This window comes from Perca fluviatilis, chromosome 6 (genome assembly GCF_010015445.1).
Source record: "Perca fluviatilis chromosome 6, GENO_Pfluv_1.0, whole genome shotgun sequence".
In the NCBI taxonomy this organism is placed as follows: domain Eukaryota; kingdom Metazoa; phylum Chordata; class Actinopteri; order Perciformes; family Percidae; genus Perca; species Perca fluviatilis.
In genome coordinates, this window is record NC_053117.1 from 22,179,119 (window position 1) to 22,192,934 (window position 13,816).

Here is a 13,816-nt window from a genome sequence, read left to right on the forward strand (position 1 = left end):
ATTTGGTTTGATATAGAGCAGACAGTCTTTATGTGCTAGTAACCCCACAGCCACAGCAAGTCACTGATGCTATTCAGTGTATGTTTTCATTCCCACTGGAGACCATTTATAAAATGAATGCTCTTAGGGAGTTGTAAGTCACTTTAAATGAATGAAATGTAGCACTCCTGACTTCAACAGCAACCGCAGTGGAATGTTCCAATGCTTTGGGCTGTCGCAGTCGGATTTAAAAAAAAAAAAAAAAAGTTCCACTTTTCAACACTGCAGAGTGAACACTTTTAACACTATATTGGATATGTCTCATGCTGTTAACTCCTGGAGCCTAATAATAGGCTTATGGCAAAAAGACAGAGTATCTACTGTATACTGTGTATCTCAGTCCTATATCTTAAAGCCGAGAGCCAATCCAGTTTAACCATTTTCATCCCCTAACTTTTAGCTAACCTCACAAACTAAAATGTTTTTACACCTGTGTATAAAATAGGATTTTAGTGCCTGCTGCTATAAAGCATGTCAACATTTTGGCCCGACTTATTACACCTTTCAATTATGTAAGGGCAGTGTTTTTGAGAAGCCTTTTTTTTTTTTTTTTTTTTTTTTTAAGCTGGCTTTTTTTTAAGCCTCTGTTTTCTAACTGTAGAAAACACAGGCTTAATTTTCATTGCTAGTGCAACTTTGCAAGTCATCAACGGGTCCATAGAGGCATTTTCCCTAATCAGTGCCTTGACGAGATCTTCATTATGGAGTGTCACTTCATGTGGGGGTCACACTTGCAGAGATGGAGCACTCTGAAGAGGGTGCAAATAAATTATTTAAAAGTGGGACGCACTCACTTTTCTTGACTGTAAGTGGGGAAACGGGTGTCATTATTGATAATGAGACACCTTGGTCTTTCAGCTGTTCAATTATATAATGTCCTCCTGTTCCCCTTACAATGTTTCAAATGTAACAGTGAACCTTTGATATAGAATAAGGTGAACTCTCTTTAAATTGATGCTTGCATGTACAGAGACAGCGATACAAGTGTTTTTTTTTTTTTTAAACTGAGCTACATGTTGTGATTTTGTCTCAAGTCTATCATAAAAAAAGTGTTAAGAACAGGGTTTAAGTGCATGTCCATTACCTGGCACGTGTGCCTTCGTGTATGGGCTGTGGATTTTGCTCAGAGATGGTTAGCAGTTCGATTTTATTTTCACTACCTAACCCCTCTACTGGGGCCCGTTTCAGAAAGCAAGTTTAGTGAAAACTCTGAGTTTGTTAATCCTGAGATGAGGGGAATTGGATTTCTTAACCTCAGTCAGTTACTAATGTAACTGAGCCTGTGAACCTAACCTGGTCGGGAGCAGGTTTTCTTCAAGAAATCTCGAGTTTCTCTCAGTCTCCTCCCTCTGACACAGCGCCCTTTCATTTCCTCATTCATTCATTCAGTCTGTATCAGGTGCATTTTAGCGCAGTTTGGTATCTCCATGAATAAAACAGGGTTGGTTTATTAACGGTGTTAGGCAGACTATAACATTGTTTTGTTCCAAACATGGCATTTCCTTTTGTCAACGATCCCGTTGATGAAGAAGCTGTATTACTTTGTTAGTTAAACACACGTTGGGAGATGATATTGAGGCCCCGACTATAGATGAATTGTCATTTCCAGAAAAATACCTGTTTGAGGTCACAGTCCATCAGATCTGTAGATAACCTTCTCCGTCCTCATATCGTTAATGTCACCCATCGTGGACATGCTCTACATCCCAGCAAATTATTTGTTGCGTTACATTTATTTTGCAAACGGCAGTTTTCTTTACAACATTAGCATGAGCATATTAGTAAATCCACTGTAGCAGAGCACCGTCAGAAGAGTGACTTGCTCTGAAATGTTTTTTTTAATGTTTTTGTAGAGTTCCCTGGCCACAAACCAGTAAGAGACATTAAAAAGAAATAAATGATTGTAAAACATGCTGTAACCTCAGAATGGGATTATTTCGCCCACAGGATTGCACATAAATGAAATTATAGATGTACTACCATTCCAGTTAATATAGGTTACCTGTGATTAAATATGAAATTAATACACTATATTAGAGTTTACGCATTGACTCGAGCAGCAATTTTCTCCCACACCAATTCTCGCTATTTTGCAGCAGTAGCCATGTTGCTTTTTTTTAACTCTGAGTGAACCTACACAGAGTTGATTGAACCAACTCGAATCAGCTGTTCTGGAAACAAAAACTCAGTTTCCCACCTCAGGGTAAATCAGCTCAGAGATCAGGGTTAGACTTAGCCTGGGAAAACCCTGATGAACCTTTGGCAAATTTGAGATTTGCTCTGCAAGTCAGTCTGGCCAAGATCCCCTTCAAGCCTGTTGATGCCGCTCTCGCTGCTACGTCACCCGGATCGTTGGTCTGATTGGTTGAAGGACTATCCAATTGCGCCCAGAGGCATTTGAGCGGCGTCCGTTGGTGACGCCCCTTTGGAAATGAGCTGCGAATGAACCTTGCCCAGACCCACTCTGTTACAACTGAGAAGCGTCTAGTCAACCAGGCGAGGTTTCTGAGTTTGTTAAACCTCCTTCCTGAAACAGGCCCCTGGTTTTGGACAGTCCTTAATATGACAAACATTCCAAGGGAAAAGAAATTAATGTGGTAGAGGGGATAGGTAAGGATGTAGTGGCCAGAACAGGAGTAAAGCAAAGTCTGAAATTAACAGTATTTATAGATTTGTACCAGCAGTGTAAAATATTATGTTATATTCTGCTGTGCTGTACTATTCTAGACACTATACTGGAAATGTTACATTTATAAGGCTGTATGAAAATGGCAGTTGATCTGCTTCAGTTTAGTTTCAGCACCACCCTACTGGACAGCTCCAATGCTGAGCAGGAGCCTAGCTGTGCGTTTCAGAACCATTACATGTGGACCGCTCCCCAAAAGGCCTTTACAATTTCTGGCAAAGCTGATTATTTTCACCCAAACACAGGGTAGTGAATGTAAAAACACTCTTCTTTAATAACAAGTACATGGAAAATCAATGGGGGGATAATATAGGAACAGTCTTGGTCAGTTTCAATTAGGATTTTGAGCCAGACAAGAGGTCCACTATTACATTATTGCCATAGGGAAATATTCCTTTCCTCATCATTTGCACTTGACAGTCCCAACCATTAGATATGCAAGGAGATGGAGAGAAAAAAGTGATTAGAGGGAGAAAAAGAAGGGGGGGGGCTGTATGTGTTCCTGTATAATTGCCCATGAGAACCTCCTCAGCACCCTGAATTAGTTAAATACTTAGGCCCCAGGCTAGGATCTACCTTTCTCTCAGTATTTTCTCAATCTTTCAATCTCTGCCTGCCACTACCCATCTCCTTTAAGCCCCCACCCCAACCTTCCCAGTTCTCTCCACCCTACCCTTTTTATGGGTTAAGGGGAATAAAGGGTATAAAGGGATTTAATTTTCATGGTTCACTTCAGAAGACTTAATTTAAGTCCAGACAGTTGATAGAGAGGTGAATATATTACTAATTAAAGAGAAGCTAAATGGTGGGGAATCAAGATTCTAGCCAGCTGTTCTAATATGTGAATACTACAAACACCATACACACAGAAAAGAAGCAGGTTTTGATCCCATTTCTAATCTTCACACAGCACACACCCAAACCCCACATATTAAAAAAATTATAAAGACCAAAACTCTTTTACCTCACGCTTTGTTCTCTCTCCTCCTTGTTTCCACTTGTCTGTCCTCTCCTCCAGTCTCTCTACTCTTAGATAAGGAAAACTCTGAGTGTATCAATTATTCACTTAAGATGAGTTTAGATCTTGGTTGTGTTTGTGTGTGTTCAGGGAGGGAGGACAATGGTGTGTGTGTGTGTGTGTGTGTGTGTGTGTGTGTGTGTGTGTGTGTGTGTGATCCTGATGCCAAAGTTAGATTTACGGTGGCTGGGAATAAGGCTCTCTTTGGGAGATAGTGCCATGTTGCTTGGGTGTGCTTGGGATTAGATTGGGCCCTGTGATGCCCTAAGATACATTTCTCTCCGCCACATTAGGCAGCCATTAGCAGGCAAAAGCCATGGGTAGGTGGACAGGTGAAGCATCTCTAAAAATATTGCTAGATAAACAAAGTATAAATAAATAAGAAGGTGCATCCAATTATTAACAGAACATTTGTTATTCATTGCATTCCTGGAAAGGGTGGTGATAGCCTAAAAACAAAACCACTTACGTTACAAAGAGGAGTATGCCAAACAACTACTCAGTGTAAGTAAAGTATTGTTTGCATCACTACACATGAGGAAAAGTGATAGTAATCAACTTTTCAAAAAAAACTAGTATGTTTTATTGTTTAAATCAGAAGAGTTGACACATGTCAATCTTCATTGATGGTTATAACAAACAACAAAAACATGCTGTTAGACTAGCTTGTGCTAATTATAGTTTGTTTTCTGAGAATAAATCATCTCTGTGGGTTGTTAGAGTCAAGCTTAATAATTGCTGTGTGGTCTTTCGTTTGGAGGTACGTACAAGCTAACATGCGTGTATGTCATGTAGACGCAAACGCGCACACACACGCGTACACAAGTGCAAGCTCATTATAGCAGGTTTTGCTTCCGACACAGTAATGTTGGCTTTTACTTTCCTGACACTTAATGCTTCTAGTGGCAACACATAAAGAAAAGCATTGTTGTTTTATACTATGTGCAAACTATCTGACATTAACTCACACACACATCCATGTCCACATGAATATACAAGACAGACAATGTCCTTGAGAGCTAGTGACATGCATACTAACAAGCCACCCAGCTCACACCTGAATTACTCTTTGTCTCTCTCTGAGGCGTATATGTGCATCTATCTATCTATCTATCTATCTGTCTATCTGTCTATCTGTCTACTCTTCCTTACCAATGTGCATGTCTAGGCTTTTAAGTTTGCAAGCTCATGCAAAAGCTTGTAAGTATATTCTCTATAGTACCAAGATAAAATCTCACTTATTGTACACTGACACAGCCTTAAACACCTCCATGGTGACTCTTCTACCAGCTTCCACAAATAAAGGGCAGCACCCACTTAAGAACAAAGGAGGAGCTTACTACATGGGTGCCAGAGCCATTCCACTCTCTTTTTAAATGTATTAGTTTAGATCCCTCCACTGTTACCATGTCGGAAATTAGTGCATCGGTCTATCCACTCGACGCTCTTTTCAGAGGCTGGGTCAGTGCTTCATTATCAAATCCATTCCTTTGCTTATTGAGAAAATGCCCAAATCAATGAAACTCCACTCCACAATTTCACTGCTACCTCGCACCTAGGCAGATTCAGCACACTCACACATAGACAAAAGCATGAAACTGCCTCTAACCGCCTTTAACATAGCTGTAATTTAACTAAATGTTCGTATTTTGTTTGCCTGTTGCTTATAGACTTCTTGTTTGTTACAAAGTCTCTATACTGACTGTAAAATGTGAATTTGACTGCTCGTTTCCCAAGTAAATAGCAATCACTTCTTTCCTTTCAGGTGCGTTCCTGGTGTCATTTTAAAGCTCGGACTTTCTAGTTTTTAGCGATACCAAGCATGCCATGGCATGTTTTGATCACAACATCTTATATTTATTAAAGTGCTTATATTATGCTCAATTTCAGGTTCATAATTGCATTTAGAGGTTATATCAGAATAGGTTTACATGGTTTAATTTTCAAAAAACACCATATTTTGTTGTACAATTTTGCTGCAGCTCCTTTTTTCACCCTGTGTGTTGAGCTCTCTGTTTTAGCTACAGAGTGAGGCATCTCACTTCTGTTCCATTTTTGTTGGGAGTCGCACATGCGCAGTAGCTAGGTAAGCACTACAAGCCAGTCAGAGTATTAGGACGTGTGACGCTAGCAACTAGGCGAGCATTATAACGTGTGTTACAAAGTGATGCACGTTCGTCACGGAAGTAAAAGCTGGACGACAATAGAGCTGTTTGGAGCAGTTTGTGAACAGTGTTTTCTGTTGGAGATGGTAAGTCCTTTTTGGGGTAGACTTTGGACTTTTTCACTTTGTAAACCTATAACATGCACAAAAAGATGTAGAACACAATAAAGGAAAGTGGAAAAAAGACAAAAAGCATAATATGAGCACTTAAAGGAGAACTCCGGGCAATTTTTACGTTAATCTTGATCGCTATATGTATATGAGTACTGTCGATAGCAAAAAAAAACAAGCCAAATCGGTGCTAGCAACACGGAGCTGCTGCAGCTAATGCTGAGAGCTCCCACTCAGCTAAAATGGCAGTTATAGGGGCATAAGATAAAGAGTGTCTTTGTGCCTCTTAACAGACACAAAATGCAATTAAAATGTCTGTGCAACATGAACAGGGCCCTTACATGACAACAAGATGCGTTTAGCAACTTAGCCATTGTTTAAATTCACCTACCCTCTTAGCTGCTAGCTGCCGTCTGGGATGAGTGAGTGTGTTCAGCCAGGCTCCGGTAATAATCATCACGCAGCAGTTCCATGTGTATTTGTAGCATATATATCCATTTTGTGTGCTGTCGTTGGTGAATATGAGTCTCTGCAGTGGGGAATTGTGTGGTAGTTTCCTTAGCCAGGCTAGCAGCCCCGACCGGGCATCCTTCTACTTCCTCCCCGCCTCCCTCGCCTGCCGCTGCCGACAACAATCCACAGGCGCCCGCTGGTCTGGTGGATGTCCTCCAGAGGACAGTTCATGCTTTCACGGCGAAATATTGAAGTTTATTCCCCCCTCATAAATGGGTAATTGAGTTCTCCTTTAAGTTTATATTTTTACAACTTTATTTTTTCTTTGTAATAAGACATAGTTTTGACAACCTACTGTACAATTGGTTAGTTAAAGTTAGGTTAGTGATAATGTACTTATGCTGGACTTACAAGTTTCTAGCATCCTAAAAAGCTTCCTAACTTAGTGTAACATACTACTCCGATGGCATATGAAAACTCATTCAGTATTTGAGTGAATTTGGGTCAATATTTGTGTCAAATAAAAAGAATCCAGGCACTTTTCTGTCCTTTACTAAAAAGAAAAATCCTATGCATAAATTGGAGAATTGCTTTTTGCAATGTGTTTGACGATAAATGTATTTCACATCAAAAAGGCCTGATACAAACAATGAATTATGTTCAGTCGACAGTGCTGTAACTAGTTAACCCCCTTTTTTTTTTTTATAGTTTTCCACATGTCTGGACCGACCTATTAGACCATTTAACATGCATGCTATCATCTGGAACAGTTTCATTCTTACAAGGTGGAGATTCATTTTACATTGGGGATTGGGAAGCTTTATATTGAAGTGGATAGTAAACATAACTGATCCATAATAAAACTAAGATAATCTATGGCACTTTTCTGTGTTTCATCCACTTGGGAAAATGGTTGCTATTAGTAGTGAATGACTTATTTCTTGCAGATCCCAGGGTCATGTGATCCTATTATGTGATCCTATTTTTTACGCTTACGTTGTCAAAAGTAGCAATTCTACAATGTTCATGTCCTGTATATAAAAACTTCCTTAAGTATAGTAAATGTACTCAGAAATCCATCCATTTCAGGTGACACTTAATTTCAGGTGGCTTTATTTTCTGTTTATTCATTACTTCTGTAAACTTATCGCACATACTGTCATCTTCACCTCTGTCATTGTCATCTTCCCTTTGTCTTTCTCAAGTCACAGGAGTTTTTACTTTATTACACATCTTTCAATTAACAGTATAGTTTTAATCAACAAGGATGTCACATTATCGACACAAAGCCTAGTGGGTAATGTTGCATTACTGACATAAGTAGACCTATAAGACACTTTATCCTTTTGATTGTGGGTATGCACTTACTGTGTGTTTGTGTGACTTAGAGTAGCCCAATTTCCTTTTCTGTCCATGGCTTTACTTTTTACAAAGACAATTTTGCCTTTTTAATTTTGTTTACAGTTTTAACAGCGAGTACTAAGAAAAACTCACTGCTGGTGGTGACAATGGATCCCAGGGAAGAGACGACATTAGACAGTGAAAAAGGTAAAGCAAAAGTAAAACATTAAGGCATTAACAAAGTGTAAAACTTGTATTACCCATTTCTAAGGATTAGAGCTATGGGGAGATCTTATTCTCAAAAGATTATTTCTGTGAAAGTAAAATGGCAGTCTGGAAGAAGGTAATGTAAGGTAGTGTAAATAATCAAGGGTATTAGCATATACAGTACTATACTGTTGCTATAATGTAAAAATCACTAAATATTCTTTTCCCATTGTCAGTGTTTAAGGTTTTTGGGACCATAAAAAGTTAAATTTGATCATTTCAAGCAATAACACCCCCATATGTATGTTATTTATTCTATTTACCAGTGCCAGATACTACATGTTATTGCGGGGTCACAGCATACACTGCTACTCGTCAGTATCCACACCGTCCTCAGCTCCCAGCACACCACTGATAGAGGGATTACAGTGAAGGATCAATCTTCATCCAACACACGGGGTAGATATGGAGGTCTGAGTGTCCACTGCCCATTTGGTGCAAGATGTCCCTATTTCAAAAAGGTGATTTCCAGAAATACATGTGTATCTGTGTTGTGCAGGGATGCTTTTCAAGGTTACACTTTCTCAGTCTCTTTGCTCAGCAGCACTCCAAACATTTTCCAATGGGTTAGTCATTTAAGCATTAAAGGTGCAATATGTAATATATTTACTCTATTAAATGCAAAAATTACCCCAATGCCTCATCAGATATTACAGATATTTCTGACAACAATGCTAATGCCAGTATTTTCTCCTTTTGAAATTTCCGTTCTCTGACGGAATTTCGGTTTGTGTTTTGGCTTGTGTGTTGTAATCAAGTGCCCAGTTTGACAGCTAGGCCGGGTTGCCAGATATACCTGGAAAAACTTAAACCCAGCGCAATACAGCTGTAGTACAGCCATGGAAGCAGCAAACAAATGAACAAACTCAACGGAGATAGATTCTACCCTACCTAAAACCCTGGCATGTTTCTAACCGTTGCATGACCAGAGACGTAACAAACCAGTCTGGGTAAATATTGGAGATGTATTTGAAAGATGAAGACAGCTTGGAGCCCAAAAGGACACTGAGTTGGCTAATTTCCTCCTTCAGGCTAATTTATCACAGCGACAAGGGATGGGCACTTTGTCATTTCAGCATTCATGTACTCACATTGAATTATATAGTACTCGAGTTGGTTACTCGAAAAAACAATGAAGACACAGCCAGTAAAGTGATCCCGACTGGTCCTGGCTAATGCCGCCATGCTAACGCGCCATAACTGCTAACATTAGCTAATGTTACCGGAGGACGAAATCGGGAAGAGAGGACAGAGAGTTTGCAGTGTGTTTAGCGATTGTTGCCGTAATTCTAAGACAAAAGTGAGTATTTCAGTCAGGTGGAAAAGGACGGCAAGGTAGTGGTATTTTTAGCGGTTTTTAGCGGTTCCTATAATAATTCTAAGCCGAGAAAGTGTGTCTGTCCGTTGGGTGGAGAGGACGGCGAGGTTGTGGGGTTTTTAGCAGTTCCTATTGTAATTCTAAGCCAAAAAAAGTGTGTCTGTCAGTTGGGTACAGAGCTCTGTATTAGCACTGGCTTTTATGATTGTCAATATAGCCAGCATCTAATGTTAGCTACTCCACTGTGCTGTGAAGTAATGTCTTGCTGTGTGAGACAATCGTCTAGCAACATTATTGTGGATGCTGCGGTCCCAACGTGAACTTCGAGTCTGGGGAGGAGGGGGCGGGGGAGACGACTCTCCAGTATTTAGCTGCAGTAACTATTTTAAACGCTAGCTGTCAGTATTACATATTGCACCTTTTAAAGGTGCCCTGCCACACGTATTTCATTACTTTGTGGTAATGTCTGAAGTTCTACCATGGACTCTAAAAAATGTTGTTACAGTGCCTTGGTTACCTTGTTTCAAGCCATTCTAGCATGGTATAGAAAGCCTGCAGGAAGACTCTGCTTGATTTGTGCCAGTTCTCATTAATAGTCAACGAGCTAAGCTGCTTGACTCTGATTGGCTAGCCAATGAGAGCCTGGCTATCGGCATCCTTTACCCAGCGCAACTGAGCGAGCTCATGAATAGTAATGAGCTCAGGCAACACCACGTCAGACTGACCAGCTTTTGTAATTGGCCTGATTTCTCCGCTTATTTCTTTTCAGTGGCTAGAGCTGACAGAGGAGGTAGCATTTCATTTTCACATTCACGACATGACACAAACGCATATGGACCTAACATATTTCAAAAAATGCAAATAAAAAACGTTTTTGTATGCCAGGGCATCTTTAAGTCCAAGGTCTTAATAACTGGAGGCTTCACAATGAACTGAATAATCCTTTTAATTTTTCTTTCTTTTTTTTTACTTTTCCTGATTATTGCATCACACAAAACTCTGATACATTTAATAAAAGTTTAAACCCAATGAATTAGACATATGAAATTATGCAAACAAAAGTCTTTTATTTCCAAAGTTATAGTCCTGCCAGAAGTGAATTAAAATTTGTGATTGCACAATGATTTATATGTAATTTTCTGTATGGATGTCTTAGTGTGGTGTAAATCAAGGAGTATGTGTGCATTTGTGTTCATACTGTGACTAAAAGTTGTAGAACTCATCTATATTAATAAAAGGTCTAGACAGGTCCTGCTCTGAATGGGTTATGGTGTAAATCAAATCAGGGTGACCACAAAGATACAAACATTTCACGTGTTTGTTTTCTTTTAAATAGATCCAAGAACCAAAAACCTCTTAAGTCTGTATAAAGTGAAAAATAGATAGCATACTTTCTCTCAGTCAATCATTTCTACAGTATCACTGTTATGCTGAACACATTTTGTATTTCATTATGATGCAAGCACAAACATTGGATATTGGAGTATTTTATCTTCCAATTTTTGTTGTTTACGTTCCCATTCCTTCTTCTTATCTTTCTATTTTCAGATCACTGGCCAAACAAGTGATGTTCCCCTTCAACGTGAGTGGTTATATAAACATTTAATAATAAATCAATAGTGTCAAATAGAAGAAGTGAGAGCAGCTTTCACAGCATCAGTATCGCTGTCAGTTTAATCTCTCATTCCTTGAATGCGTACAAAACAGTCAATCCAATGGTAGCCTGAGGCTCCCAACAATCCTAATCCCTAATCCAAAATCCAGGGCAGATTAAGAGGAACCATGGGGGACTGCAGTCCTTCAGGGAGGCAGGGATTGATAAATTGATGATAGTGGGTGGTGTAGATAGAATAGATGGACAGAAGGATGGGAGGGTAGTTGCAGGGAAAGAAAACAAATGTGTACAGGAGGGAGAGGGGAATGGTCATATGATGAACCGATACAAGGAAAGGTACGAAAAATGAAAGCATCCTGTCCAAATATTTGAACAATTGAACAATAGAATTAATCAGAGTGATACTGATACATTACATGACTCTCCCCAAACCACACAACATCAGTTGCCTTGGTGGACTTAAGTAGCTAATGTACAAAATTTAAATTAGTGCTCAATTGATGACCCAGATAACTCTAAACATTACAGTGATACACCCACCACTAGCTCTTGTTGAACTGAGAGGTAGATATCGGATGGATGGCCGCTTGAGGTGCCCATGGCAGAGCTAAAGTTGGCAGATGACCCCTCTCTTCATGTGTCTGGTCTGTCTCTCTGTTAGGCACCCCTCTGCACCCCCTGTCCGCCATGATAGGCACATCTAGTCTCTCTCCCCAAGGTAATTCCAGACAGTAGATGCACGCCCCGACTGGCAACTGCTGCTGCTCATAGTTGCGCTCTCTCTCTCTCTCTCTTTTTTTCTTTCTCTCTCTCTCTCTCTCTCTCTCTCTCTCTCTCTCTCTCTCTCTCTCTCTCTCTCTCTCTCTCTCTTTTTCTCTTTTTCCCACACGGAAGCGGCATACCTCCTCTTCACCAGCTACCGTGCGTGCTGGGGCTGACGCGAGTAACCGCATATGGAGTGCGGACCGCGGAGTGTCGTTGCGCGCATCCTCTGTTAATTTTTCTCCTGACAGCCTAGCGCATTTCCCCCTTCCTGACGCAGAACAGAAGAGTGGCTTCGGAGCTCTCTTTCATTGTATGTGTAAGAGCCCTCTCCATCCCGGTCTCTCTCTAATCTCTACAGGAAACTAGAGACAATTTTCGGAATATGGTACCTCTCCGTGGTAATGCCATGTGACAAGGCTTTTCATCAAATGGTATTTCTTTCCCACCCAACAAAACTCGCTGGGTTCGTCTGTGTGTCCTGGCGTTGGTGGTATTAAAACAGGTGCCAAGTGAAGGAAAAATAAAAAGCCCCTGGGCAAAATGGAAGTTTTGGCCGTTGGCTTGGTCCGTTGAGGCTGCTGCTGCTGCTGCTGCTGGTGGTTTGGTGATTGGTGCAGGGGGGAAACTGCGTTGCCAGGACTAAACGGCTGGGAATCACGGGTCATTATAACAGGACCTGCTTTTCAAGATAACTAGGTTATCTCTCACGTTATCGAATGGTTACGGCTTTTCTTTCCTTTTAAGTGAGCGGCCACATCCTCCAGCCCCCTCAGCTCGCTTTAACGCGGCGTCGTTTGGATGCGGTTGGTTTTCTCTGCGGCTCAGCTTCTCTCCGCTCGCCCAGAATATGATTTAATGTTGGGAGGAATTTCAACAGGGTGCCAGTCTGTGACTACCCGGGAATCTCTACTTATTTTCCTCTACAGACAAGCATCACACTCTAACGCCAAGAGAATAATATCAAGGAAGAGATTACAGGGAATTTCCTTGAAAACCGTACAGATGGACTAAAAAAAAAAGAAGCTTCGGTTCCTGGGATTTTAACTCTGTTCCCTCTCACTCAGAGAGCTGTGGTTTTCTCTTGTTTTGGGAGGAAATAATTCTGGACAACATGAAAGTTATCTCGGCTGTGTTACTCGTTGCCGTTTTTTGGAGCCAGGAGTGGAAGTCGGCGCTCTCGGATTCAATCATCCACATCGGTGAGTTACTGCGCTTGTTCTCCTCTAATTCGCGGCCACAATAAGGCTCTCTGTGCGTCTCTCAGGAAACTGGTTGAAGGATTTACCCTTGATATGCGATGCGCTGTTTAAATCACAGCATTGCTTGCGATGTATTTGAGCTCTGTGGTATTTAGTGGGCTTTTTCTATTAATTTAGATTATTGCATTTACAATGTTGATACCATACTTGAAATTGGGTTCAAGCTGTATTTTTGGCACATCCATTTCTTTAAATTACTGGTGAAATAACGGTCTGTTTTGCGCCATCATGGGCATCGTTCAAATGAAGTTTGCATTTGAGTTGGGTGTATTCATTGAGCATCAATTGGATATGTAAACTAGTATCTCAGAATTGCTTTAAAGTCGTTAATTTCCTGTGATTAATACCATTAATGGCAATATAGATTGATCAATAAAGACGGGCGTGCAACGTTGGATTTAATATATAATAGCCTACTAACGGCTGTGTGCGCACAGGATGCGCGAAAAACAGGTGGTTTAGGATGGCGTGATGTTGCCCTGCATGGCAGAGGGATTACCCAGGATGGCAGCACATTTTCAACGTATAGGTTTTTCTGAAGCACAATGGCATTACCTTCCATCGTGAGCTACTGCAGTGCCAGGAAAAAAAAAAAACGTTTTATGCCCTAACGTCTTTTCCGCCTTCCACCACCACTGGCTAAGTGTGGCACTGTTGTGTTGAGTGTGATTTCGACATCAGGGAGCGTATTCTTTCAGGCGATGTAGCAGCGCCTCCCGCTATAGGTGGGTAGTGAGAGAGAGGACAGAGAGATGACGCTGGAGAGCATGTCCTGCAGGA

General features: G+C 40.7%; 1 protein-coding gene across 5 annotated transcripts in view; it reads left to right on the forward strand.

Moving 5' to 3' along the window:
* Nucleotides 1-13,816, forward strand: part of grid2 (glutamate receptor, ionotropic, delta 2) — a 631,716-nt gene that overhangs the window by 56,084 nt on the left and 561,816 nt on the right. For 2 of the 5 annotated variants that reach the window (XM_039803350.1, XM_039803352.1), the window contains exon 2: nt 10,946-10,979. The exons of 1 other annotated variant lie outside the window; for it this stretch is intronic. In XM_039803350.1, the coding sequence (XP_039659284.1) occupies nt 10,946-10,979 (34 nt within the window). Of the gene's footprint in view, nt 1-8,349; nt 8,541-10,945; nt 10,980-11,939; nt 12,977-13,816 lie in introns of those variants that run through there. 2 more of the 5 variants (XM_039803354.1, XM_039803351.1) reach the window with 2 other exon arrangements.